Source organism: Pleurodeles waltl, chromosome 12 (genome assembly GCF_031143425.1).
Source record: "Pleurodeles waltl isolate 20211129_DDA chromosome 12, aPleWal1.hap1.20221129, whole genome shotgun sequence".
NCBI lineage: Eukaryota > Metazoa > Chordata > Amphibia > Caudata > Salamandridae > Pleurodeles > Pleurodeles waltl.
The window spans coordinates 70,834,107-70,859,949 of record NC_090451.1 but is presented as its reverse complement, the minus strand read 5'-3'; the positions used below and the strand labels follow the sequence as shown (position 1 = coordinate 70,859,949).

The window sequence follows — 25,843 nt, the reverse complement described above, 5'->3', positions numbered from 1 at the left end:
CTTGCCGGTGAATGTCTAATGAAATGAGAGGCGGCACATAGAACCCTCTTCGCGTTCTGGTTGTGCTGCAGCCTTCTTGAGACCGCAGACGAGGGATGGCAAAGGCCTAGACGACCACACCAAGAGTAACACCCGCCACACCTGCCACACCTAAATGACATTAGCTATTTACTCCTTACTCAAAATAGCTTCTCAAAGGACCTTAACCTTCTTTTTGCCTGCGCACCTGCGTCTCCCAGGATCCTCCCACTAGTGTACAGCCAGCGGGCCATAGCGGTACCTGCCTGTTAAAGCTAACCTGTGACCAGAGGCTCTCTGCGTCCTGGGAAAAATGGTGTCAACAGGCCGCTCCTACTAGAGGACTAGTACAGCTTCCGCACTGGGCAGCTCATGTCAGTCAACGTCCATGGGTTTCCACTGGTCTTCAGCCTCGACCATGAACTCAGAGAAAGCTGGGTTTAGCAACCTCTGATTTCTGCATCAGTTCGAGTTGGCTCTGTCTACAGAACTCAAACGTTTCCTAGGTCAGCCCATGAGCAGCTCATTGGGTGTTGGTGTTGTGATTTGCATTCTGGGACTAGAAGTCTGGATTTTACAACTAGATAAACGGGACTGCAAGTCCCAGGATGCAGTGCAAATGCTTGACCTTGACGAGTCACTCTTGCATAGGCCAGGGGAACCTGTGCGCTCTGTTTCTAGAGTGAGGGCGTACTCCATCACTTTGTGAGAATCTATCCCACGTACCCAGTGATTCTCAAAGACCTATATCAGATGTGGCCGATTCAGGTCGGGCAGTACCTGAGCCATTCAGTATTTTAAGAGTAGCGCTATGTAAAGGAGTTCCATTTAGATTAATTGCATGTACATTTATCTTATGTTGATATACCGAAAATCTGGCATGGAGCAGGCCCTGTTCAACCCACGCTGGACAGCTCGAATTATTCCCAGGTGCAAGGGCGCTGAACTCTCACACAAGCACTGTGCCTGCTTGGGTGGGACTTCCTGTGATCTTTGTTTTGACATCAGTCGTTAGCTGCTGATCAGTGGCGTAGCAAAGAGCCCCCCCCCCCCCCCCCCCCCCACGGTGTGTGTGGGGGGGGCTGGGGGGACGAGCTCCAGGGGGGGGCCCTCAGCACAGTACCTTGGCCTGAGAGCTCCGGAGTGAGTCCGGAGAGGGGCCCCTTTATGTAGTTTGCAGGGGAGCTCTCTCAAGTTTCGTTACGTCAGTGCCCCCGATAACTCCCAGGCAGCACAACACACACACACACACACACACACAGTGTACTCATGCAGCCGAAGACAGAAAGTCTCTCCATGTTAGGTGCAGACGGGAACATGGAGCAGATGGAGGGCAGCGCTAATACTGAGGGGGGAGCAGGCAGGGGGGAGAGACGAAGACAGGAAGAACTGCACGCCACATGCTTTCATTCCCAGCGACTGGCGGTGACAGGCACAGTAATTAATCGTTAGGCCACTGTGGTGGTGCAATTTCATTAATTATTGGCATTAATTAGACAACTGAACAGAATTAAGGCTCATTAGTGAAAGAAGAAGAGCCGAGCGTCGGTTGTCAGGTGCCCGGGCCTGAGAGAAAAGACCGCACTGACAGGTGCCGGCTCAGAGCCCGCTCATCCCCAGGGGTCCTGGGAGAGGCGGGAGTCCACGGGCCTCTGCGGTGCATGAGTGACCGAGGTGGGAGTCCATGGGCCTCTGCAGCTCCTGCGGTACATGAGTGGCCGAGGTGGGAGTCCATGGGCCTCTGCAGCCCCTGTGATGAATGAGTGGTCACGGGACTCTGCAGCCCCTGCGGTGCATGAGTGGCCGTGGTGGGAGTCCATGGGCCTCTGCAGCCCCTACGGTACATGAGTGGCTGAGGTTGGAGTCCACGGGCCTCTGCAGCCCCTGCGGTGCATGAGTGTCCCCGGGTCTCTGTAGTACATGAGTGGCCGAGGTGGGAGTCCATGGGCCTATGCAGCCCCTGCGGTGCATGAGTGGCCACGGGCCTCTGCAACCCCTGTAGTGCATGAGTGGCCACGGGCCTCTGCAGCCCCTGTGGTGCATGAGTGGCCACGAGCCTCTGCATCCCCTGTGGTGCATGAGTGGCCACGGGCCTCTGCAGCCCCTGCAGTGCATGAGTGGCCACGGGCCTCTGAAGCCCCTGCGGTGCATGAGTGGCCGTGGTGGGAGTCCATGGGCCTCTGCAGCCTCTGTGGTGCATGAGTGGCCACAGGACTATGCAGCCCCTGCGGTGCATGAGGGGCTGTGGTGGGAGTCCATGGGCCTTTGCAGCCCATGCGGTGCATGAGTGTCCACGGGCCTCTGCAGCCCCTGCGGTGCATGAGTGTCCACAGGCCTCTGTAGTGCATGAGTGGCCGAGGTGGGAGTCCATGGGCCTATGCAGACCCTGCGGTGCATGAGTGGCCGAGGTTGGAGTACACGGGCCTCTGCAGCCCCTGTGGTGCATGAGTGGCCACGGACCTCTGCAACCCATGTAGTGCATGAGTGGCCATGGGCCTCTGCAGCCCCTGTGGTGCATGAGTGGCCACGAGCCTCTGCAGCCCCTGTGGTGCATGAGTGGCTGTGGCGGGAGTCCATGGGCCTTTGCAGCCCCTGCAGTGCATGAGTGGCCGAGGTGGGAGTCCATGGGCCTCTGCAGCCCCTGCAGTGCATGAGTGTCCACGGGCCTCTGCAGTGCATGAGTGGCCGTGGTAGGAGTCCATGGGCCTCTGCAGCCCCTGTGGTACATGAGTGGCCGAGGTTGGAGTCCACGGGCCTCTGCAGCCCCTGCGGTGCATGAGTGTCCCCGGGTCTCTGTAGTACATGAGTGGCCGAGGTGGGAGTCCATGGGCCTATGCAGCCATTGCGGTGCATGAGTGGCCGAGGTTGGAGTCCACGGGCCTCTGCAGCCCCTGTGGTGCATGAGTGGCCACGGGCCTCTGCAACCCCTGTAGTGCATGAGTGGCCACGGGCCTCTGCAACCCCTGTAGTGCATGAGTGGCCACGGGCCTCTGCATCCCCTGTGGTGCATGAGTGGCCACGGGCCTCTGCATCCCCTGTGGTGCATGAGTGGCCACGGCCCTCTGCAGCCCCTGCGGTGCATGAGTGGCCGTGGTGGGAGTCCATGGGCCTCTGCGGTGCATGAGTGGCCACGGGACTCTGCAGCCCCTGCGGTGCATGAGTGGCCGTGGTGGGAGTCCATGGGCCTTTGCAGCCCATGCGGTGCATGAGTGTCCACGGGCCTCTGCAGCCCCTGCGGTGCATGAGTGTCCACGGGCCTCTGTAGTGCATGAGTGGCCGAGGTGGGAGTCCATGGGCGTATGCAGGCCCTGCGGTGCATAAGTGGCCGAGGTTGGAGTCCACGGGCCTCTGCAGCCCCTGTGGTGCATGAGTGGCCACGGGCCTCTGCAACCCATGTAGTGCATGAGTGGCCACGGGCCTCTGCAACCCATGTAGTGCATGAGTGGCCACGAGCCTCTGCAGCCCCTGTGGTGCATGAGTGGCCGTGGTGGGAGTCCATGGGCCTTTGCAGCCCCTGCAGTGCATGAGTGGCCGAGGTGGGAGTCCATGGGCCTCTGCAGCGCCTGCGGTGCATGAGTGTCCACGGGCCTCTGCAGTGCACGAGTGGCCGTGGTAGGAGTCCATGGGCCTCTGCAGCCCCTGTGGTACATGAGTGGCCGAGGTGGGAGTCCACAGGCCCCTGCAGCCCCTGTGCTGCATGAGTGTCCACTGGCCTCTGCAGCCCCTGCGGTGCATGAGTGTCCGAGGTGGGAGTCCAAGGGCCTCTGCAGTCCCTGCAGTGCATGAGCCACTGAGGTGGGAGTCTGCAGTGCATGTGTGTCCACGGGCCTCTGCAGCCCCTGCAGTGCATGAGTGGCCAAGGTGGGAGTCCACGGGCCTCTGCAACCCCTGCAGTGCATGAGGGTCAGAGGTTGGAGTCAGTGGGCCTCTGATGTCCCTGCAGTGCATGAGCGGCCAAGGTGGGAGTCCAGGGGGGGCTGCAGACCCTGCGGTGCATGAATGGCTGAGGTGGGAGTCCACGGGCCTCTGCAGCCCCTGCGGTGCACGAGTGTCCACGGTCCTCTGCAGCCCCTGCAGTGCATGAGTGGCCGAGGTGGGAGTCCGCGGTGCAGGAGTGTCCACGGGCCTCGGCGGTGCATGAGTCTCCATGGGCCTCTGCAGCCCCTGCAGTACATGAGTGGCCGAGGTGAGAGTCCACAGGCCTCTGCAGCCCCTGCGGTGCATGAGTGTCCACGGGCCTCTCCAGCCCCTGCAGTGCATAAGAGTCCACGGGCCTCTGCAGCCCCTGCAGTGCATGAGCGGCCAAGGTGGGGGTCCAGGGGCCTCTGCAGCCCCTGCGGTGCATGAGTTTCCATGGGCCTCTGCAGCCCCTGCAGTGCATGAGTGTCCGAGGTGGGAGTCTAGGGGCCTCTGCAGCCCCTGCGGTGCATGGGTCTCCATGGGCCTCTGAAGCCCCTACAGTGCATGAGTCTCCACGGGCCTCTGCAGCCCCTGCGGTGCATGAGTCTCCACGGGCCTCTGCAGCCCCTGTGGTGCATGAGTGGCCGAGGTGGGAGTCCATGGGCCTCTGCAGCCCCTGCGGTGCATGAATGTCCACGGGCCTCTCCAGCCCCTGCGGTGCATAAGTGTCCACGGGCCTCTGCAGCCCCTGCAGTGCATGAGTGTCCGAGGTGGGAGTCCATTGGCCTCTGCAGCCCCTGCGGTGTATGAGTGTCCGAGGTGGGAGTCCACGGGCCTCTGCAGCCCCTGCGGTGCATGAGTGTCTGAGGTGGTAGTCCACGGGCCTCTGCAGCCCCTGCGGTGCATGAGTGTCCACGGGTCTATCCAGCCTCTGCGGTGCATAAGTGTCCACGGGCCTCTGCAGCCCCTGCAGTGCATGAGTGTCTGAGGTGGTAGTCCACGGGCCTCTGCAGCCCCTGCGGTGCATGAGTGGCCGAGGTGGGAGTCCACGGGCCTCTGCAGCCCCTGCGGTGCATGAGTCTCCACGGGCCTCTGCAGCCCCTGCGGTGCATGAGTGGCCGAGGTGGGAGTCCACGGGCCTCTGCAGCCCCTGCGGTGCATGAGTCTCCACGGGCCTCTGCAGCCCCTGCGGTGCATGAGTGGCCGAGGTGGGAGTCCACGGGCCTCTCCAGCCCCTGCGGTGCATAAGTGTCCACGGGCCTCTGCAGTCCCTGCAGTGCATGAGTGTCCGGGGTGGGAGTCCACGGGCCTCTGCAGCCCCTGCGGTGCATGAGTGGCCGAGGTGGGAGTCCACGGGCCTCTGCAGCCCCTGCGATGCATGAGTGGCCGAGGTGGGAGTCCACGGGCCTCTGCAGCCCCTGCGATGCAGGAGTCTCCACGGGCCTCTGCAGCCCCTGAGGTGCATGAGTGGCCGAGGTGGGAGTCCACGGGCCTCTGCAGCCCCTGCGGTGCATGAGTGGCCGAGGTGGGAGTCCACGGGCCTCTGCAGCCCCTGCGGTGCATGAGTCTCCACGGGCCTCTGCAGCCCCTGCGGTGCATGAGTCTCCATGGGCCTCTGCAGCCCCTGCGGTGCATGAGTGTCCACGGGTCTATCCAGCCTCTGCGGTGCATAAGTGTCCACGGGCCTCTGCAGCCCCTGCAGTGCATGAGTGTCTGAGGTGGTAGTCCACGGGCCTCTGCAGCCCCTGCGGTGCATGAGTGGCCGAGGTGGGAGTCCACGGGCCTCTGCAGCCCCTGCGGTGCATGAGTCTCCACGGGCCTCTGCAGCCCCTGCGGTGCATGAGTGGCTGAGGTGGGAGTCCACGGGCCTCTGCAGCCCCTGCGGTGCATGAGTCTCCACGGGCCTCTGCAGCCCCTGCGGTGCATGAGTGGCCGAGGTGGGAGTCCACGGGCCTCTGCAGCCCCTGCGGTGCATGAGTGGCCGAGGTGGGAGTCCACGGGCCTCTGCGGTGCAGGAGTCTCCACGGGCCTCTGCAGCCCCTGCGGTGCATGAGTGGCCGAGGTGGGAGTCCACGGGCCTCTGCAGCCCCTGCAGTGCATGAGTGGCCACGGGCCTTCCAGCCTCTGCGGTGCATGAGTGTCCACGGGCCTCTGCAGCCCCTGCAGTGCATGAGTGTCCGAGGTGGGAGTCCACGGGCCTCTGAAGCCCCTGCGGTGCATGAGCGGCCAAGGTGGGGGTCCAGGGGCCTCTGCAGCCCCTGCGGTGCATGAGTCTCCATGGGCCTCTGCAGCCCCTGCATTGCATGAGTGTCCGAGGTGGGAGTCCAGGGGCCTCTGCAGCCCCTGCGGTGCATGAGTCTCCACGGGCCTCTGCAGCCCCTGCGGTGCATGATTGGCCGAGGTGGGAGTCCACGGGCCTCTGCAGCACCTGCAGTGCATGAGTGGCCGAGGTGGGAATCCACGGGCCTCTGCAGTTCCTGCTGTGGATGAGTAGCCCACCCTTCATTCAACCCAAGGCCTATAAATATCTGTCAGCTATGGGGGGGGAGCATCAGGGGCCCCGCACCACATTCTGGAGGGGAGATCATTCATTTTGCTTTAGCCCACCGGGTGCAGGGCCACACAAAGAGGTCTGCAGAACAAACTTAAATAGAGCATTCTTCACAAAATGACACAATTCATAATCACACAGACATCACACACACAACTACAAACCCACATTCCCACATTCTCACACTCACACATATGGTCTCACACACATTTTATACCTACTTTCCATTACACACACACAGATTACACACACATAATTTAAACACACTTCACATAAAATTGTGAAACGTATGCACACATTTTATACTTACACCCCAAAAATATTGTATACTCACTTGCACACGCAGTTCATATGTACCCCAGCACACACACGTTATATGCATACATGCGAGTTTAGGATCATGGTCGCTAGATCGAGAAGTTGGGAAGACAACAGAACCTAAAGTATGGGAGAGGGTGATTGCTGCAGCGGTTAGGATGGATGTGAAGATCCAACTCTTGGAGGGACACCCGGTGGGAACAGTATACAGAATTACAGGTGGGAGCAGTGAAATACGAGGATGTTTTTCACCACGGGGTTCTAAGTGACATCAAATAGACAGTGAGAGCGAAGCTCGAGTTGGCTATGATGTGACTCGGATCTCAGAGGTGAAAATCCTCCCCATAATTCACTTTTTACCCATTTATAATTTTATATCATGTATGTCCCCCAAAATCATCTGCCCCTGCTTTCAACTGCTGCGCAGGACCAAATGTGTAACGGGGAGCAATACATTACGTGGCCTCTCTAACCTGACTCAAACGTGAAAAATAAATACCTTACCTGCCCCAAACACCTTCACTACCTTCCTTCCCACTTCTGCAGCTCTGCTTCCTGTTTTCAGTCAAAGCAGGCAGCGTGGACAGGCTCCCAGAGAGCCCGCTGAACCTGGTCTGGAAGGCCTTCATGACGTCACAACAGTGGGTTATCAGTTTTGTTATCAACTGTTGCTATGTCATAGCAGTGGCTAAAGAGATTTGGAAACGGATGTAAACAACAGAAGCATCCTATGGAAGCCAAGCATAACAAGGTAAGCATGACATGGTTGTAGAGGGTGGACCTGACATCTGGCCTGGAAAGGTGTGAGTGGATGGAGTCCTGCATTGCGGGAAGTGGACATAGAGATAGAAAATGGGTGGCAGGAAAGTGCTGAGTTTCAAAGCTGATTTGGGTGGACATTACAATCTGGAAAAGGCAAAAAGCAATGCATGTGTGAAAGGACAAAGGAGGGGTTTGCAGATAAAGAGCTGGAAAGGGAGGTCCTGATGGCAAAATGTTAGAATTACCACCAGGCCACTTCCTATGAAATGCTGATAGGGCTGAAGAAAAAGTCAAATACCAGGCTCTCAGTGACATATGACTAAATGCCCCTCATCCGTACTGGGCCTTGACAATGCTTTGTGGTGAATTCAGTGCTTCCCAAGTTAAGGGTCATTGAGTAGTGGATCATGAATAAATTAACTGGGAGAAGAAGCTGAAAGGGATTCTAAGGCTGAGTTCGTGAGTGGATGGCCCCAGTGAGGGGCTGGAATGCATAGAGGTGACGCACTTACCAAGAGGAAGCTCGAAGCGGGTGTCCAGCAAAATGCAGTGCAAGGTGGGATCCTTTGTGCCACAGATCTCAGTGTCTGTCATGATCACTTCGGAGTCCAGAGTCAGCCATTCTCCTGGACCCTCCTGACAGTGTTCAAGGGAGTGGAAGTGTCAGAGGAAGAAAGGAGGGGTGGGGAGAGGAAGAGAGAATAAATAAAGATCAATTGGAAGCCAGTGTGATAAAAGTTAATAAACAGCAGTAGAGGAAAAGGTGGAAGGATGAAATACTAGAGAAGGAGTGAACTGGAAAGCCTATAGCATCATGATGTACTGAGGGAAATGAAATAACAGAACAATGCAAGGGACAGTGAGAGACAGAAACAGAAGAATAACATAAAAGGCAGGGCAATCACTAACAGATACAATGCAAGAACACCAGTGACATAGGAAAACGAGAATCGCCAATAGACCCAATAAGAGAACACAAAAGTGAGAGAGAAAGACAGTGAGAGCGATATAGAGCGATAGAGGAGAATAAATGACAGGTGAGAAGGGGAGAGGACTAGATTGATGTTTACCAACAGATCAAACAGAAAAACTCGACGAGAGAGAGTGATACAGAGAGAGGGAAAGAGACAGATGGAGAGCATGAGCTACAAAGATAAGAGATATGTGAAAGAGAGAACAAAAGAAAGAAAGAGAAAAAGATAGGCAGAAGACGCGGAGTGAGAAAGAGAAGGAGATGAAGAGGGAGACAAGAGGAAACCATCAACAAACCAAACTGAAGAACACGCGGGCTGAGAGTAAAACTACTCATGCTTCATCAGAGGATACCTCATCCTTACCTCGTTGGACTGCCTGATGGTCCGCAGCGGGATCCACACCGTGCCCACCATGGTGTCCCAAATCAGCCCTTTATTCCACACTTCCACGGTCAACCCCAGGTCCAGGCGATTAATTTCACTGAAATAGAAGTGATATACAAATACTCTTACCAATGCCACCACTGACTTAAGTCACCCATCCTGGCACCGTAAGGGAACTCCACCCCTCAAACAACAGCGCCTTCTTTGAGAGCCCAGAGACACCAAAGAAAAAGTGTTGGAGGAGAGAAGTAGGAGTAAAGGAGATGAAGAAGTGTGGGAAGGAGAAGAAATGTGGGTAGTGGAGAAAATGAAGTGTGAAGTGGAAGAACTGGAGATGAGGAGAACTGCTACCCTACGGAAGGCATAAGAGAAACATGAGGAAGTAATGCAAAGAGGAACAAGTGAGACCACAAGGGCGGTGGGAGTTGAGGCTCATGGCCAAGAAGCAGGGCTGAAGAATGAGAATGGACATCAAGGCGGAGATGCAGGGGTGAAGGGAAGCGGTACAGGCGGTGCTGAGATACCAGGCTGGGAGGAGAGAACTTGGGTAACTTCTGAGACTGGTGGGAGTGAAGAAGTGAATATGCTTATGAAGAGAAGAGAATATGAGAGTAAGAATTCAGCGTGGCTGGAAGAGGTCATAGGGTGAGATTTAAGGGGGGAAATGAAGTGGAGTCCGAAGAAGTGAGGCGAAAGGGAAGATTTGGAGGGAAGTTGAGGATGAGGGATAAGTGAAGGGAAACAAATGAGAGTAAAAGATTGATGGGGAAGAGGTGACTGGTTGGAGTCTGAGAAGTGAGGGGAAACGTTTGCTTAGGTGTGACGCTTACATGTGAGGAAGAGGACAGTATGGGAATGAGCGAGAGTGTAAAAAATTTGGTTGGAGAAGTTAGAGTCAGCCTAACACAAGATGAGGGAAGGTTGATATAAAGACGAGTTAGGAAAGTGAAAGCAAGAGAACAGAGCGAGGGAACACAAAAAACCAACATCTTAATGCCCCACAGCTACTGTCTGCAGGAGGCGGTCGATATATACTCACAACATGAAATCCTGCTCCCAACATGGGAGGTTGCCCCGCACCGTGACTGTTGTGCTTTTGACATTCTGAACCTTCAAGGTCACGTAGGCGTTAAACTTTTCTGAAAAATAAAGACAAATATTCAGGGCATTTCGGCATCATCTCAAAGTCTCACTCTGCAGGTGAGTGTGAGGGACCCCCTTCAAGCCCCTCCCCATCCCAAAATATGGTATATCCACAAAACCTGCACCTGGTATCAGGAGCCAGAAAAAGGTGCTAAAGGTGCTAAATGAGCTAATAAACATCATAGGCGTTGGCTTTGATTTTTGTGGGTGCGACGGTTCGTAGAAATATTGAAGCAACAGAGGGAAGACAGAATATTGCGGGGGCGGTCACCCTACTCGAGTATTCCTGGCAACTGAGGTTAGTGGGTTGTCCTGGAGCTTTGAAAACCTGGTGGCACCTTCGCCATGTCTTTTGTCAGCTTTGGAATGCACCACACCTGGCTGAGGTGACCCCTGACCTGTTACTTTTGACCATTTACTGCTGAACATGAACCTTCTAGGTCTTGCCAGGAGCCCTGACATGCTGGTTCTGTTGATACAAACTAGATGACATCGGCACCTGCCCTGGTTCCGAAACCCGCACTTCTGACCAGCTTAAAGTTTGTGAGGAATGCACAGGCTGCACTAGAACACCACCAGTATAATCAATCAATGCTTGTAAAGCGCAACTACTCACCTGCTAGGGTCTCAAGGCGCTGGGGCGGGGGGGGGGGAGGGAAGTGTAGCATTCATCAGTGGTTCTTAAAAAAGCCATGTCTTCAGTTCCTTCGTGAAGCTGAGGAGGGAGGTGGTTTGTCTGATGTGGAGAGGAAGGGCGTATAAGAGAGGGTGTTGCAGCATGGTGCATATCCTTCAAGGCACAGGACACCAATACTGGCTCCTGCGATCACACCACCTGCCCAGTCACTTCTCCCTGGCAATGATATTGCACCCAGCGGGTAATACCTCCTCCACCACCCAAGGTACCAGTTAGTGGCCTACAGCCATACAGGCTGCAGGTGTGTCTTTGCGATATAGTCCTCTACTTGCACCAATGACCTTACAAATGTGTGTCAGTGACCTTTGTCTGCAGCCGTCCCTGCAGGAATGTATTATGTATGTGATACCTGTATAGTACGATCCTAGCAAGAAATCTGCAGAGTGCTGCACATGTCAAAGACAAAGGTACAGTCAGCAACTGGTTGGAGGGGTAGCTGGGGTGTGAGAGTGAAAGTGGACTTAGCTTGTCACGATGGTGCATTCTTTAAAGAGGTGTGTTTTCAGCTCTTTCCTAAGACAGAGCAAGAATGGGGTGGACTTGATAGAGGGATGTTAATAAAGATCACAGGAGCACAGCTGGAGAAGGCCTGTTGCCTGGTTACTGCTTTTGTGCACTTTTGTCTCCAGTCTGATGTTGCTCAAGCTGCTGTCATGCTGAGAGCTACAGGAGGCAGTAAGACTGTGTGCCATATAGGTAAGATGTTGGTGGTGTAGCCTTTGTTGGTGATGCAGATGGTTTTAAGGAAGGTGTGAGCCAGTAAGGGGAGCCAGTGGAGATCCATCAGGGTGCGGGTACAGGCACGTTTCAGTTAAACCAGCTTAAGCCCACTCTGCTGGTGTGCACGAGTGATGACCGCCTTCACATATTGCTTGAACAATCTGATGGACCGATTCATGTCTTATTGAGTCCAAGTCAACGCAAAGCACTTCCACTCTTGGTCTCCAGTTGTTTTGTTCCAAGTATAAAGCGTGCCTAGTGGTGTTTGACAAATTCTACAATTGGTGCAGGGAAACAGTAGCCTGAACTCCAGTCACAATAATATGGTGTTTGTGGTGGTGGTTTTCAACTCGCTGTCAACATGATGACATAAGGCAAGGATGGTGTACCTGCAAATATAAAAAAACAGCCTTCTATTTAGATGCTTTTCGATTGTTGTTGGATATTAGGCCAGCCACATGTGTTACCTAGCCATCACCTTTGGAGCAAGTTCCAGCTGGACAGTCAAGTAATGTCACAACCAGGAGCACAAGAGGCAGATGGAGAGAAATTCCAATGCGCCAACAGATTTCCGTAGACAGGAGGACCTTGTATGACCATGAAGGTTATAGTTCAGAGGTTAAGTGTCACAGATGAGGGTGGTGAAGGGCCACCACGGCTAGCAGGGGCCTGACAGTGCACAAGGGGTTCAGAAGCCACGCCCAATTTGCCAACCCATCGACCCTGGCGATTGGATACACAGGTACACGGTTATAGGAGACTTCCCCCAAGCTGGCCCAGCCCACTAGTGTTAGGGTAATCTCAAGGACTAGTTTTGGACCACTAAACCCAAACCAAAGGAGGCTAGTGTGTCATGGACATTGCAGTGATCTAGGTCTCCGTGCTGGATGTGTGTGAATTAATGGAAAACTAAAACTGAGAAACCAAATTGGAGGAAACCAAATCATGGAAAACCAATTTTAAGGAATTAAACTTGGGTGGAGTTTAGACCTACTATGAGGTTTTTGGGTTCAGGGATGGGTAATGCTTAGGGGGATAAAGGGCCCTTAGGGGTCAAGCATAATTGTGGTTAAGGCATAGAAAGGGTTTTTTAGGGTTCAGAGATGGGTACAGTGTAGGGATGGTGAGGGGATATTAGGGTTCACTGATGAGTTGTGTTTTGGTGTGCATGTTGTTTTTGGGTTTCAGTGATGGGTGGAGTGTAGGGATGTTGAGGGGTTTCATGGATGGTGGAGTTTGGGGATGGTGAGGGTTTTAATGGTACAAGTATAGGTAGTGTGACAGGGTGGTGAAGAGTTTTTAGTGAGGGGTTTTAAGGATTCAGGGATGTGTGGAGTTTAGATGTAGAAAGTGGTTTTAGGGTTCTGGGATGAGTAGTTCAGGGTGATTAGGAGTTTGTATAGGTTATGGATGGATGGTGTTTAAGGGCGGTGAGGGTTTCTTAGGGTTTTGGAATGTGTGGAGGGTGGGTATACTGAGGTGTTTTAAATTTATGGGATGGGTGGGGTTAAGGTGTAGAAAGGGGTTTTGGGGGTTCAGCAATGGGTGGAGGTAGGGGTAGTGCGTAATTTTATCTTTCAAGGATGGTGGAATGTTGGTGTAGAAAGGGCTTTTGGGCTTCAGGGATAAGTGTAGCTTAAGTGTGGTGAGGGATTTTAGGGGGCAGGGATTGATGGCGTTTAGGGTTTGTCAGCGAAGGATGGTGTTTATGGGTGGTGATGTGTCAGTGAATTAAAAGCATCCAAAGTAATTTTTGGATGATGTAAAAGATATAAGTATAAAATATTATCCCCTGAATTAAAGCACTGAAATAAATATCTCATAGAAAACTGTTTCTGAATGTGTGCCCTGCAACTATTGCATTCACACTTGAGAAAAAAAAAAAAAAAAAAAAAAAAAAAGCCAATTTCGACCAAAAAGACTTTGTAATAATTGGTTTCTACGAAAAGATAAATCCTGTTCATTCTGAAAATTTCCATTACACAGTTTAGATGAAATGGTTTCTCAGTAAAATTTTCTACGATGTTGATTCTATGAAGTCTCATACAACCCTCCGCACTAATGCATGTGGGTGGGGGCACAAGGAGGGTAGTCCCTCGCACCCACAACAGATCTTTGAAGAGAGGCCTTCGAATGGGGGCATCATTGGTGCTAGCTACTGCTGTGTTACGACTCTACCTTCTCCCGCCATGTGAGTCTGGTGCATTTATCCCATCCCCGCTGTAGTCAGTCTAACCTCAGTGAGCTTTCATCAGCCGGCGGTGGTGACCTCTCCCCAGCGGGAGCATGAATCAGCTCTCAGCTTCCGGCTGTCCCTTTCATTACTCTTCTCAGACCGGTCCCCACCAGCTGAGCAGGACGCAGTCAGATGGGGGCGGGTGGTGGCCGGGGGCGGGGAAGTGATGAACACCACGAGCAGGCCACGAACATTGCTATGGCTTAGGGGTGCTCCGGCCTGCAGCTTCAATTCTGCTCCGTCAGGGCGCGCTGGTTTTTAAAATTCCACCCGAATCCCTCTTGTTTCCTGCGTGTGGTACTCCCATCACCTAACGCCAATATACTGACTGGGACCAAGGGTACAGGTTCTTATGTTTGGTCCGCTGGACCGGAAGTCCTCCCCCCCGCAATACTAATCCTTAGGCTGCCAGTGTACAGTAGCACAGTGTGGGGGAATCCCTCCCTCTAAAGCTAGAAGGACCAACCCGCCACCCCGCCCTCAGCACCATCACCCTAGCACCCTCCCCCCACTTTCTTTCTCCACCCTCCTCTCTCTCCGTTCCCCTTTCCTGGGGAGGACCACAGCGGCGCTCCCGTGGGTAGCCAGAAGCACGGGGCACCATGTGCCAGGACTGGCCATCTTGTGAGCAAGTGGGCAGGGCTGGTGTAGCTTTGCTTGGGGCGGAGTCTGCTGTACTCAGGCAACTTTGTTTCCCCAAAGTGACCCCAAGATTCCCGAATAAGCCCAGGTAGCTAAACACTCTCTTCAAGAAAGGATGTGATCAAAACACATTTGCATACGTGTGGTCTCTGTCTACCTACTGATGGAATGACACGTTGCACAGACTGATTATCAGTGGTTTAGACGCATCCAGACATATCGTTCCACCACTTTTTTGCTGTTCACATTACAAGACCATACACGTGTGCGATGTCGGCAAATCCTATGGACATCACACTTTGTTTAGAAGAGAACAGACGAAGATCATATATTTTACAAAGAGTTGCACTAAACAGGGTGGAGACCAGGGGAAGTGATGGCTTTCCATTCGGTGCACACATTTGGGGTTACCAGGTCAGCCCATGTCAGAAGGAAACGAAGACAGCCTTCTCGTGACTGGTGGGCAACGACAGTGCAATGCTGCGTGGACGCCATTTTGAACTTCTAGTCCATGGTGTCGGTCCATGTGTTGGTCCATGGTGTCATGGCAGCTCAGAGACCTGGTTGCAGTCAGACTCCTCATAGCAAGGAGATGAGGCGGGAGCCAGTCTTCCCATTGTTGACACCCATGTACACATAAGCAAAAAGGCACGGGCATGCACACAGGTTAGAGGCGCGCGCGCACACACGAGACATAACAAAGAGCACCTTACCTTGAGGCCCGTCAAACTTTGCTTTCTTGACTGGAAAGAGAGAAACAGAAAGAACTGATATCAAACATAGGCTCTGGGACAAATCTTTTGAAATATGCAGCGTCATCATAAGTTCATGCAGTGACATCAGAAGTTCTGTTCTGGCCTATGCGATGAGTCATGTGGTTCTAGTTCTGACTGGGGTTTGGCAAGTGGGGGCTCAGATCTGGAATTTTGCAAGGATCACAGTGGCACGCGAGATGTTTCCAGAAGGCTCACAAGGTGTATCGATCCCGTGGAGTCCAAGCAGCGCATTTGTACTGAATAACAAAAAGTGCACATGGGCTTCAGTAAACCTGTGTCCCCAGAGTTTAAAAAGTGACACTCGAAAGGGTCTGTGTGTCTGTCTGACCTGCCTGCATTGTATACTGGGCTCCGTGGCAAGTGGTGCTCTAGAAAACACCACTAAAAATACAAGCGTTGAATAGTCTCTATGTCTGGCTTTGGACTAATGCAGACAGCTCTTTTGGAAATTCTGAAGACTGCCCGAGACAGCCAGTACAGCTGGGGCAGAGTCAGTTACCTGCCAGGCCTTCCTGGCTGGTGGGCGACTCACTTTCTAGTCATACTGGCCTTCCAGGGGCAACAGTGTAGGCAGTGAGCCATGGCCCCTAGTGAATGGGAAACAAATGTGACCCTGGCTTCTGTCTGAATTATAAAGTACAGCAATAATCAGGGTCTACTGGGCTCCTCGGGTCTCTGGGCCCTGGTGCCACTGTACCTGCTGCACCAGTGGAAGTTAAGCCCCTGTTCGGAGGGACTGACCTCTCAGGGGATCCCTCCACTTCCCTAGAGAGGGGACCTCCTCTTCCATGTGGTATCAGACTTTCTTGCTGCAGAAGGAGGACGTGTATAGTTCCACTCCTGGCGTTCTATCGTTTTCCTGATTTGTGTATCTATTTCAGAATATTAAAAGCTCTGTGCCAAAGGGAAATACTCTACAAATATCTAACACATTATAAAAGTAAGAACAAAGTACAATTGAAACCGGGCATATACATCAGGAGTGTGCTGCAGTACATATTTCCTGAAATCTCATGGATTACTTTACAAACGTCACGATTCGTGAAAAGTTTTATTTATTTTTGTAATTGTGGGAAAAGACGTCTGCGAAAGTTTATGCAGAAAAAAAAACACGAGCAAATTTACTTTTTCAAGATTTTCCCAGCAAAATATTTTGCTGAAAAAGCCTCGGAAATTCTGCTCTTGCTAGAGAAATTTCGAATTTTCCCGCTAAAACGGGGGACTTCACTTCAGGTGTTATTTAATTTTTTTTTAAACGCTATAATGCAGGCAAAGGTATCATTTTGTGCACACATAATGACAGCAGAATAGTAGCATTTGGCACTAACATTATGCAAGATCCAGAGAAAGCGTTATTTAGGACTGTTCTGAAAATCGAAAGATGGTTAGTTTTATGCAAATTTTATTGACATGAAAGGCCAGATGTATCAAACCGTTTAGCCCATTTTGTGTTTATGGGAAAATGTGTTCGTACATATGGCCCAAAGTCGCTGTTCTTTTCAAGACAATGAAACTTGCTCTGAGATTATAACTTTACGAGGAGATCATTTGAAGCTATAAAAACAGATGACCAGCGAGTGGGGTGAAGCTTTGGTAGATCTCATTTCTAGGAATTTCTCTTGCAGTTTTTGCCGCTTCCTGTTCCTGTTACACCCAGCACCAATAACACCCCCTAAAGGCTTGCTTTAAGATGTATTGAAGGAGGTCAAGTCTTGCCTGCCCCCATTCTACATGGCCTCTGTGTTTCATCGACAAAAAAAGAGCAGATAAAAGAAATCAATTCTTTATCGAACACCAGGCGGTCAGGACTCCAGGGATCCTAGGACTTCAAAACACTGTTGGAAACAAACCTCCATCGTCATAGGCATCGGTGGTTGTCATGTTTGAGTCAGAATCTGTCAATCAGCCTCTGGCTTACATGGTCAATTCTCCTGCTTCCATTGCAGGTCTAAATTCTAACTTTAATAGCGTTGTACTATCTTATCAATATACACATTTATGGGAAAGTGATTGTTTATTGGATGTAAATATGGTAATATGCTTCGGCTGGGGGTGTCCAACCTTACTCTCCGTGAATCACAAGAATTTCAACTTTTCAGGATATCCACATGTAATAAATGTACGTAGGTTGGAGATACATCAGAATATTAGAAAAATTCAGTTGGGGCTGTCATGACAATGCATCATGGGCCTTACCATTGTTGACGAAGTTAATACATGCGGGCTCTTTGCGTACCCATCTACCCAAACTCACATACACCTCCTCCCATAAACCATGTACTTTACAACAGAGCACACAGGAAGACTCTCACACATGGCCAACCAAGAGAAGCATTCTAAAACATGGCGGCAACAGGTGAAATCTTTACTTCCCTCTTCATTGGTAAGTAATTGTGCTCCCTAAAGAAGTTCCATCGAGTCTACCTTGGGCAACCTCCATCATGGACTCATGATGTTTCGACTGGGAAGTCCAGGATATGCAGTTCAATATGTAAATCTTTCCACCGTTTTTCCTCTCCTTGAAAACCAATAACTCCCAACTCCTCAACACACTGCACATGGAGGGTTAGCAACTCAAAAATCCTGAGAGAGCCATGCTCAACATCACCGCCATCTTGATTCCCTGATGAGTGTGGCTTATAGAGACTAGCTCACTCGGAGATACAGAACTCTCCAAACGTAAAAGAGAACTTCATCATCTGATTCTACAAGTTTAGGGAACTTAAGGGCTAAATACAACCATCCCAAGAGTTGTCTGATGATCTGCATTTTGATTCCTGGTAAAAACATTGGAAAAAGCCTGCTGCAGTAATAACACCACAAAATATGATTGCTTCCTTATACAATGCTTGTATTAAACAATGTAACGTGTAATTGTTGGTTATATGTTGGAACCATGCATTCCGTTGCAACACACGTCGTTACCACAAGTGCGTTACAACGAGAATGCCATTACCAAGCATGTTCATTACCACACATGCCTTTGCAGTGAATTATGTTGTAAAAGCACGTGTTTTAAAGACATATGTGTGGTAAAGGTCCTAGTGCGACTCCAACACCCCCCCAACAGTCATTCTAAAAAAATGCACCTTTCTCATCCTGAACCCTTAATTTGTCCAACCCTATTTCCTGCTCTGAGCCCTAAAATCGTCATTCCACCCTAATCCCGAAAACTGACCCACCCACCCTAAAAACCTAACCCCCCTACTGCCTCCCCAAAACAGTACCCACACCCAAAAGCCCAATCCCCCCCTTGTCCTAAGCCCCAAAAAACGTCTTCCCTGCTCTAAATCCTAACCCTGCCGTAAAACAGTACTGCCAAGGCCCAATACCCCTCCAGCCTGAAATCTACCCCTGCCCTAAAACTTAACTCCCCACCCCTGCCCCTCCATAAAACAGTACCCCCTACCCCAACCCCCCACCCTAATCCTGAAAACCGCCCCCAACCCTAAAACCTAACCCCACCTCCTCCCTAAAACAGTACCCCCAGGCCCAATACCCCTCCCAGGACCTAAAGCCACCCACCCTAAAAACTACCCCCCCTCCCTTGCCCCTCTCTAAAACAGTACCCCCCACTCCCAGACCCAATCCCCGCCCTAGTCCTGAAAAACAACCCCCAGGCCTACAACCTAATCCCCCCCACTCCCTCCCAAAAACAGTCCCCGCACGCCCAACCCTCCTTCGCACTTAACCTGTAAATCGCCTCCACCCTAAAATATAACCCCCACCCCTTCCTCAAAACAGTACCCCCTCTGGCACAGTACCCCCCCCAGCCAGAAAACCACCCACTGCCCTAAAACCTAACCCCAACCCTGCCTAAAACAGCCCTCCCAAGCCCACCCTCTCTCTGCACTTAACCTGAATACCGCAACCTGCCCTAAAACATAACCCCTGCCGCTTCCTTAAAACAGTAGCTCCCACTCCCAGCCCGAATCCCCCTTACCTTACTCCTAAGGCACGTCGCAGCTCGTTCTGAGGCAATGGAATGATATTTCCGTTTCCTCTTACGTGGCCGATAGCCTTCACCATCATTGCCACACAAAGCCCTTACCATGCATACAATCGTTGTAATGGTATGCGTGGTAAAGGCTATTCGTTGTAATGATTCATGTGTTGTGACGCATGCGTGGTAAAGGCTAGTCGGGGAAACAGCCGCTTAGGAATGGCTGTTTCCCATGTCCAGGGCACTTTTAGATGTAAGATAGTCACTCATTCTTTGCAATGCAAGCACTCTGTAGGAGGTGGAATGATACACGAAATGGCCAATAGCATGACGTGAGAGGGGAATTCACTGCTGGGTGAGCCAAATACCACTCTGTGAATGTGTTATAGAAGTAGTAACAACTGGTCAGTCTTCAAGCCAAACCGAAAAAAATACAGAATGATGCAACGTGTTGACATTCACCGAGCAATGCTTGTACTCAATCATCTACAGCCCACCGAGCAAGCAAACGAAACCTCCGCCATTATGAGAGGGAGAGACAACTTTGACACAGCATAAGGATATCTTGTCCTTGAATGACTCTGTGACAAACTCCTTACAGTGTTGGCACTGAGGGCCCCCTTTGCAAGCTGTGCTAGCCTTGCACTGTGTCGCTCATCAACTCCGGCTCACCGACGCCATTCCCCAAAATGAATGAACCAACTGATGCTTCAGCAGAGCAAGAGAGAGGCCTGAACAATTAAAGTGTGTGGTCACTGTACATCTTTTACGAAGCCCTCCTTTGTGTAAGCTTTTCGTGCAGAGGCGATGTAAGCCTCATAATACAGGACTCCGCAACTAATTACCATTTTGTGCAATTGGTCGGGGGCGTTCGAAGAAATCGCAATCAATCGCACTGTCCACAGGGCCCAACCTCATCCAGACGGTCCGTATTTGTAATGATAATCTGACACCACTGGTGACCCTCATTACATCTCATGGATTATCCTTTGTGAACCTTGCTGGGGGCACAGAAGTCCTTTTGGAAGCGGTTCCTGGAGTGAGTACCACTCCCTCCAACAGAATCAGACTCTGTCCTGCTCAAGCACAGTGCAAATGATGCTATAATTCCACAGGGGTCAACTCTTCCACCTTCCTCTACCCTCTCCAAGAAGGATGACCTCACTTATTTCCTGTAGCTTGAGTGATGAGGATCAACAGTGGTAAAGGGCCACATTCCGAGTAATTCCATCAGATGTTCTACTCCCAACATTGCACTAAGTGTGCTATTGTTAGTCTTTCTGTACATTTTGGACATTAAGCAAGTTATCTGAAGTCTTACGTATTCGATGCCTGATTCTTCAGAGTAGAACTTGATTCAAGTCCATCTTCGCAGCACATTTTGATTCTCTGTGGTCATGAAGACCCAAAAGTGGTCTAAAAGCATTCCAGACATATAGGTTACAGAATTTGTATAGACCTTTAACTATTAGACCGTGAATTGCAAATTTCTATGACACAGACGCAAATACTGAACTTGTCACAGTAAGAGAACTATTGTAGAGCATCATCCAAGATTAACTACCGAGGGACCTGTTCAGTGATTGAGTCGAGAACTTGTTCATTTATTTCTGCAAACTCTTGGAGGCTGAGATGGGGTCCTCTCAGGTGGATCTAGAGTGTGCCTCATGTGGACTCAGTAGATGTATCTTTTTTTAGAGTATGGTGATATAAAGAATGGGTTTGGTACAATGGAAAATCAAAGTGCCAAAGTTCAACACCACAACAAGTATTGTAATCTAGTATTATTGCAAAAGTGGACCTAGTGATCAGTGTATTATAAGTGCCAGGCCAATGAGGCATTCCTCTTGAGGCACATTCGCTGTACTGATATTTTTTTTTAATCTGGGGAGATTTAACTAAAACATTCAGAGGAAATTTCCAAAGCGACAGCACAGCTACCTTTTTTGTTATACATGGTAACGTAAAGTTTGTAGAAACATCCATCTTTTAGTGAAGACTTTGATTAATATGCAGGTGTCACGAGAACAGAGCCGTTCATAAAACAATGTCAACCTGGTGTGTTGCACAATGATCCTTTAAAGGCAAATTGACAACTAAACATCCTTGTTCAAGATTTCTAACGAAAATGTTCGAGTAGGCCCAGGGGATGTGACTGTGTAGGGCCAGTGCATGTTACTAACAGTGTCGGTGATTATTAGACCTGCCAGATTTGTATCAGAAGATCAGTCACTGCACAACGATCTGCACTGATGGGGACACTTAGCTCGAATATCCCTACAATGGGACAACACCCTTAAATCTTACCAAGACTCTGGAGCAGAAGGCGTGTTTACAAATAAGTTGATTAACATATAATTTACCTCCCCAATCAGTGTACATAAGAACGGTTAGTGGGAGCCCAGCGGGGTACTTCTGTGGGGCCAACACTGAAGAATGTATGCAACAGCCTGGCAAATTAAAACCAGAACTGGAAACCTGGGCTGTTTAAAGAGACCTTCCCAGCCCTGCAGGAAACCTCCGGGATGACCCCCTGCAAGCAGGGACAGGGACCGAATCCGAGACTTCTGCAAGAACTGGCCCCACGCAGCTGGGGTGCTGCCTCGAGTAAAGGTAACAGGTAAGGAGGCTTCAGGAACCGCTGACTTCTCAAGGTCAGCGCCACTAATCACAAAATAAACGAGGACACGCAGAATAGCGAGAAATAATTACATTTTCAGTACTTTTGCGTAACTCGAGTAGTTTTAACCGCACAAGGCCTGCTATGAAAAGCAAAATATAGATTTAAAGCACAGAGCCTGCTTTCAGAAAATAAAGATCTCAGCACTCGATTTCGTCACAGAGGCACATCTCCCGCCGAATTCACCGCGCAGTGGAGCCCTGGCCACATGTGAACTGCTAAAAATACTATTTAAAAAAAATCTGATCCATATAACGTACTTGCTGCAATTTCTAAATCCTGGATGTTTCTAGACACAAAAGTCAGAAAGAGTAAAAAGAAAGTGTTTGTTAAGATTATTGTGGCTGGAATGTGTAAACCCTGCAGGTTCGGAGGCCTGAAGGCTCCAAGTCTAAAAGCTCCTAATTGAACAGCCATACAATCTAACAGTGGTACATTTTAATGTAATGCCATCCGTCTAATGCATTTAAACCACTGTTTGCTTATGTGCTGCGAATGAGTGCGCCATTGAAGGCTGGCGTGGAAAACCTTTTAAAATTGTTTGCACGATCAATAATGTTCCTTACAGTTATCATTGTTAAATTCAAAATTCGCAATACACCCGTGGACAAAGTTTGTTCTAACAATTTTCACTTCAGTTGTTCGAGTACAGCTGAGAACCAGTTTTTTTTAGCCACTGAAAGCAACGGTCAGGGTCTGATTTTCAAAATCAGTAGATTATTTTGATTTCTGGACAACAGAATCAAGATTTACAGAACTTTACGACCACAGGCTTCACTTATTGCTGCAGAAAGTGTCACTCATGGGGGATTCTCCATAGTTGCGAGTTAAGGATTGGGGAATGGAGCATGGATGTTTCTATGGAGTAGGCAGTGCTAGGGAATATGATAAGCACCTCAAAAAGTGGATAATTGTGCCCCAAACCCAATCATCTCAGGGAGCAGAGGGGAAAGCCTGTCCCCACTAACACTCACAATGCAGACGGCCGGGCAGAAGTTACAATGTGTGGGTTTGTCCATTTCCATACGTGCAACTCAAACACAACAGCCCCAACTAACAAGCTAGCAGAGATTTCGAAAGAGCCAACATCTTACACCCTTGGGCCGAACGAAAGGGTATTCAATCCATTTTCCATGACTTGGGTTTTGGGCGGTATATGGGTGGGGGTGCTGGTCTAATGGAACCAGCGGTTGGAAAGAGGCAAGGGCCTGCAGCAGCCATTGGTTGAGCGCAATGTAGAAGAAGAAGAATGATTGGTGGTCTGACCATCGCTGGAACTTGCCCTGATGATAACTTTTCACTGCCCGGCGCCACAACATGGTGATGCCCCCCAACTCCACTCCTCCAACAAAAGCAGCCTATCCCGCAAAGCAAGTCTAGCAGAAGCCCCATCAGACACCACACGGTACTCATGGGAGCGGACTGGGAGGAAACATAGATGACGTTTTTAGGTCTGGTGATAGCCAAGAGTTGTTGATTTTACCAAGTTATAAGTATAATACACTATAAGGGCTTCCAGACAGCGCTCTTCGTCGATTGGTCCGTCATCGTGTCATTTTCAGTTTTGTTCCGCCCACTACAGCATTTAGTATGGGCAATGGGTCAGCCCCCTTCAGCCACTGGATTACTTCACTGCATTCTGCTCTTTCACAAGGAGCACTTCCACACACAAAGTAGTTCCCTTAAGTACCTGGGACTACTATGGCAGTATGTATTACTTTAAACAAAAATATATGTTTGTTTTCGTTTTTTTTTTTTTCAGATTGGAAAAAGGTTTGTAAAAACTTGCCAAACCAAACAAGCACTGAGAAAGCAAAAACACTGACACCCAATGTCAGACCGAGTGTCTTTACAAATGTTTAACACATTCGCTTCGTGCTAGGTTGTTTATAAGCAAATAAATACAATGCACATTTAGAAAGCACAATAAAACAAATTCACAATTTTTCTATCGATTTGTTGTTATTTGGTACGACCTGTTCTTTACACTAAAAAGTCCTCAATCTTGTGAATTCGGTATCTACTTCCGTCCTGTGCCATGTGGCATCTGGAGGGGCCCAAGAGTTGCTGCATTTAAACATCGCTTCACACCTGTGGGCGTTTCTAATGAGTTCATGGGGGGGGGGGGGGGGGGGGGCGCACAGCCAGGATGATTTGTAGACTTGGCGTATTTTGCTAACCACGTGACACAGAACGGCCCGTGACATCACGAAGGTCACCGGACATGCCACGTTCCACTATTTTTGCACATTTTACAGCGCCTAAAGATCCAGTTTCACGCACACACAGGGGCCGGCACACCAGCCTGGCTCGTGGACCAGTTGGTGTGTACATCGCACCGTGCTTTTGTGTCTCACACATAGAGAAAAAACATAACAACCTGGATCGAAGATGTTTAAGCTTCCTTGTGGGGTAGTTTATGAATTTGTTATCTGTTGACGTATTTATACTTTTAATTTTAACTTTATTCAAGTGTTTAAGCAGATATTACGCCAGACTTTTTTTTTAAATAGCACTTGACGCCTTTTACTCCGCCTGTTGGCACTCGTGCATCTGCATTAACTATGTGTATTACACAACGGTTTCTAGGCCTCACAAAAATAAACATTAACCTCTAAAGGCAGACATGGTTATGTTACCGCCGTTTACTGGCGCTTGGAAACACCTGGATACAGATGGGCACAGAAGCGCTTTTCAACGCATGGGCCCAGAACGAGGCTGACATGAAAAATGTGCATTGGACTTACAGCAAAGCTAGAGGGAACGCACGCACTGCTGCCTGCAGGGCGGCTCATTATCCCAGCACTGGAGGCCCAATCCCATCACCAACCAGAGGCAAAACCCCTCGGAGCTTGCAGACGCTAAGCCAAAGAGGCAGGCATGGCTGGGACGGACAGAACCGCGCATGCGCGCTGCCCACCGAGCTGCAGCGCGGTTACACGGGATGTGTCAGGTTCAATAGTTTGTGTGCTCCAAATATAGGGCTGAGAACCAGCCAGGCACATATATAAGAGCTCGCATGGGGGGGAAAGGTGTGCGTCTGGTCCTTGGTGCTGAGGGGCGGCTAAAAAGATATGTTCATGATTATAATCTGGCTGCATTTGCCACATAACCCATCACTGCTACATAATCGGCTGATTTCTTTTAAATTGTTTCTAGATCAAGAGTTACTGAAAACGACGCCTGGCGTCTTTCCGCGCAGTGGAAGACCAATTGTAAAGGTTGGCTGTTCATCTTTCGGTTGCTTATTGATATAATTGGGTGCAAACTGGTACCAGTGAGGTGCTACCGATGTACAGATAGTGTTACCAAGAATAAAAATGGCAAAAAAATATATACTATCATAATATCTGCTGCATTAAGCCACACAATTTGCATTTTCTTGCCGCATAATTTACTCAACCTGCAGCACAATTTGACCCTCACCTGCCACCTAATTCCAGTGGCCCAGTTTAAGAGATCACCTGGACGGATGTGGGCATTCGCCATGTTCTCGGTGCAGAAAAACAGCTAGAAACATAGGTTCCTTATGAAATGACATAGGACAAATGTATACGAGCTATGAACATGACATAATATAACGTGTATTTGTAAAGCACGCTTTCACCCAGTAGTGTGTCCTGGCACTGAATAAGAGATATTTATTTTTGCCAGCTCATTGGCAGTGGCACTAAGATATGTGCCTTCTGCAATAGCTACAACAGATGTACACACGAGACATGTCCAGAACAGCTGGAGAGATATGTGCCTTATCACATGAGCTTGGAAAGATGTACACAGGAGCTATGTCTCTGGGGTTAACGAGCACCTAAAAAATACAAGAAATGCGCTAGGACAGATTTACGCCTGCGTCGTGTCCTTCGAGGGGAGGAAGAGCTGGAGAGATGTGCTTTATCATATGAGCTAGGAAAGATGTACACAGGCGCTATGTCTCTGATGTTGAAGAATAGGTGAAAAGAAAACAAATGAGCTAGGACAGGTTTACGCCTGTGCCGTGTCCTTCGAGGGGAAGAACAGCTGGTGCTTTATCATATGAGCTAGGAAAGATGTGCACAGGCGCTATGTCTCTGGAGCTGAAGAGCGGCCAGAAAGACATGAA

At 50.2% G+C, this 25,843-nt stretch overlaps 1 protein-coding gene across 7 annotated transcripts in view; it reads right to left on the bottom strand.

The window, feature by feature from the left end:
- Positions 1 to 25,843, bottom strand: part of UNC13A (unc-13 homolog A) — a 240,517-nt gene that overhangs the window by 138,126 nt on the left and 76,548 nt on the right. For all 7 annotated transcript variants that reach the window (XM_069216645.1, XM_069216647.1, XM_069216648.1 and 4 more), the window contains exons 2-5: positions 15,059 to 15,088; positions 9,947 to 10,046; positions 8,887 to 9,004; positions 8,062 to 8,185 (exon numbers count right to left, since the gene is read on the bottom strand). In XM_069216645.1, coding sequence (XP_069072746.1) covers positions 8,062 to 8,185; positions 8,887 to 9,004; positions 9,947 to 10,046; positions 15,059 to 15,088 — 372 coding nt within the window. The remainder of the gene's footprint in view (positions 1 to 8,061; positions 8,186 to 8,886; positions 9,005 to 9,946; positions 10,047 to 15,058; positions 15,089 to 25,843) is intronic.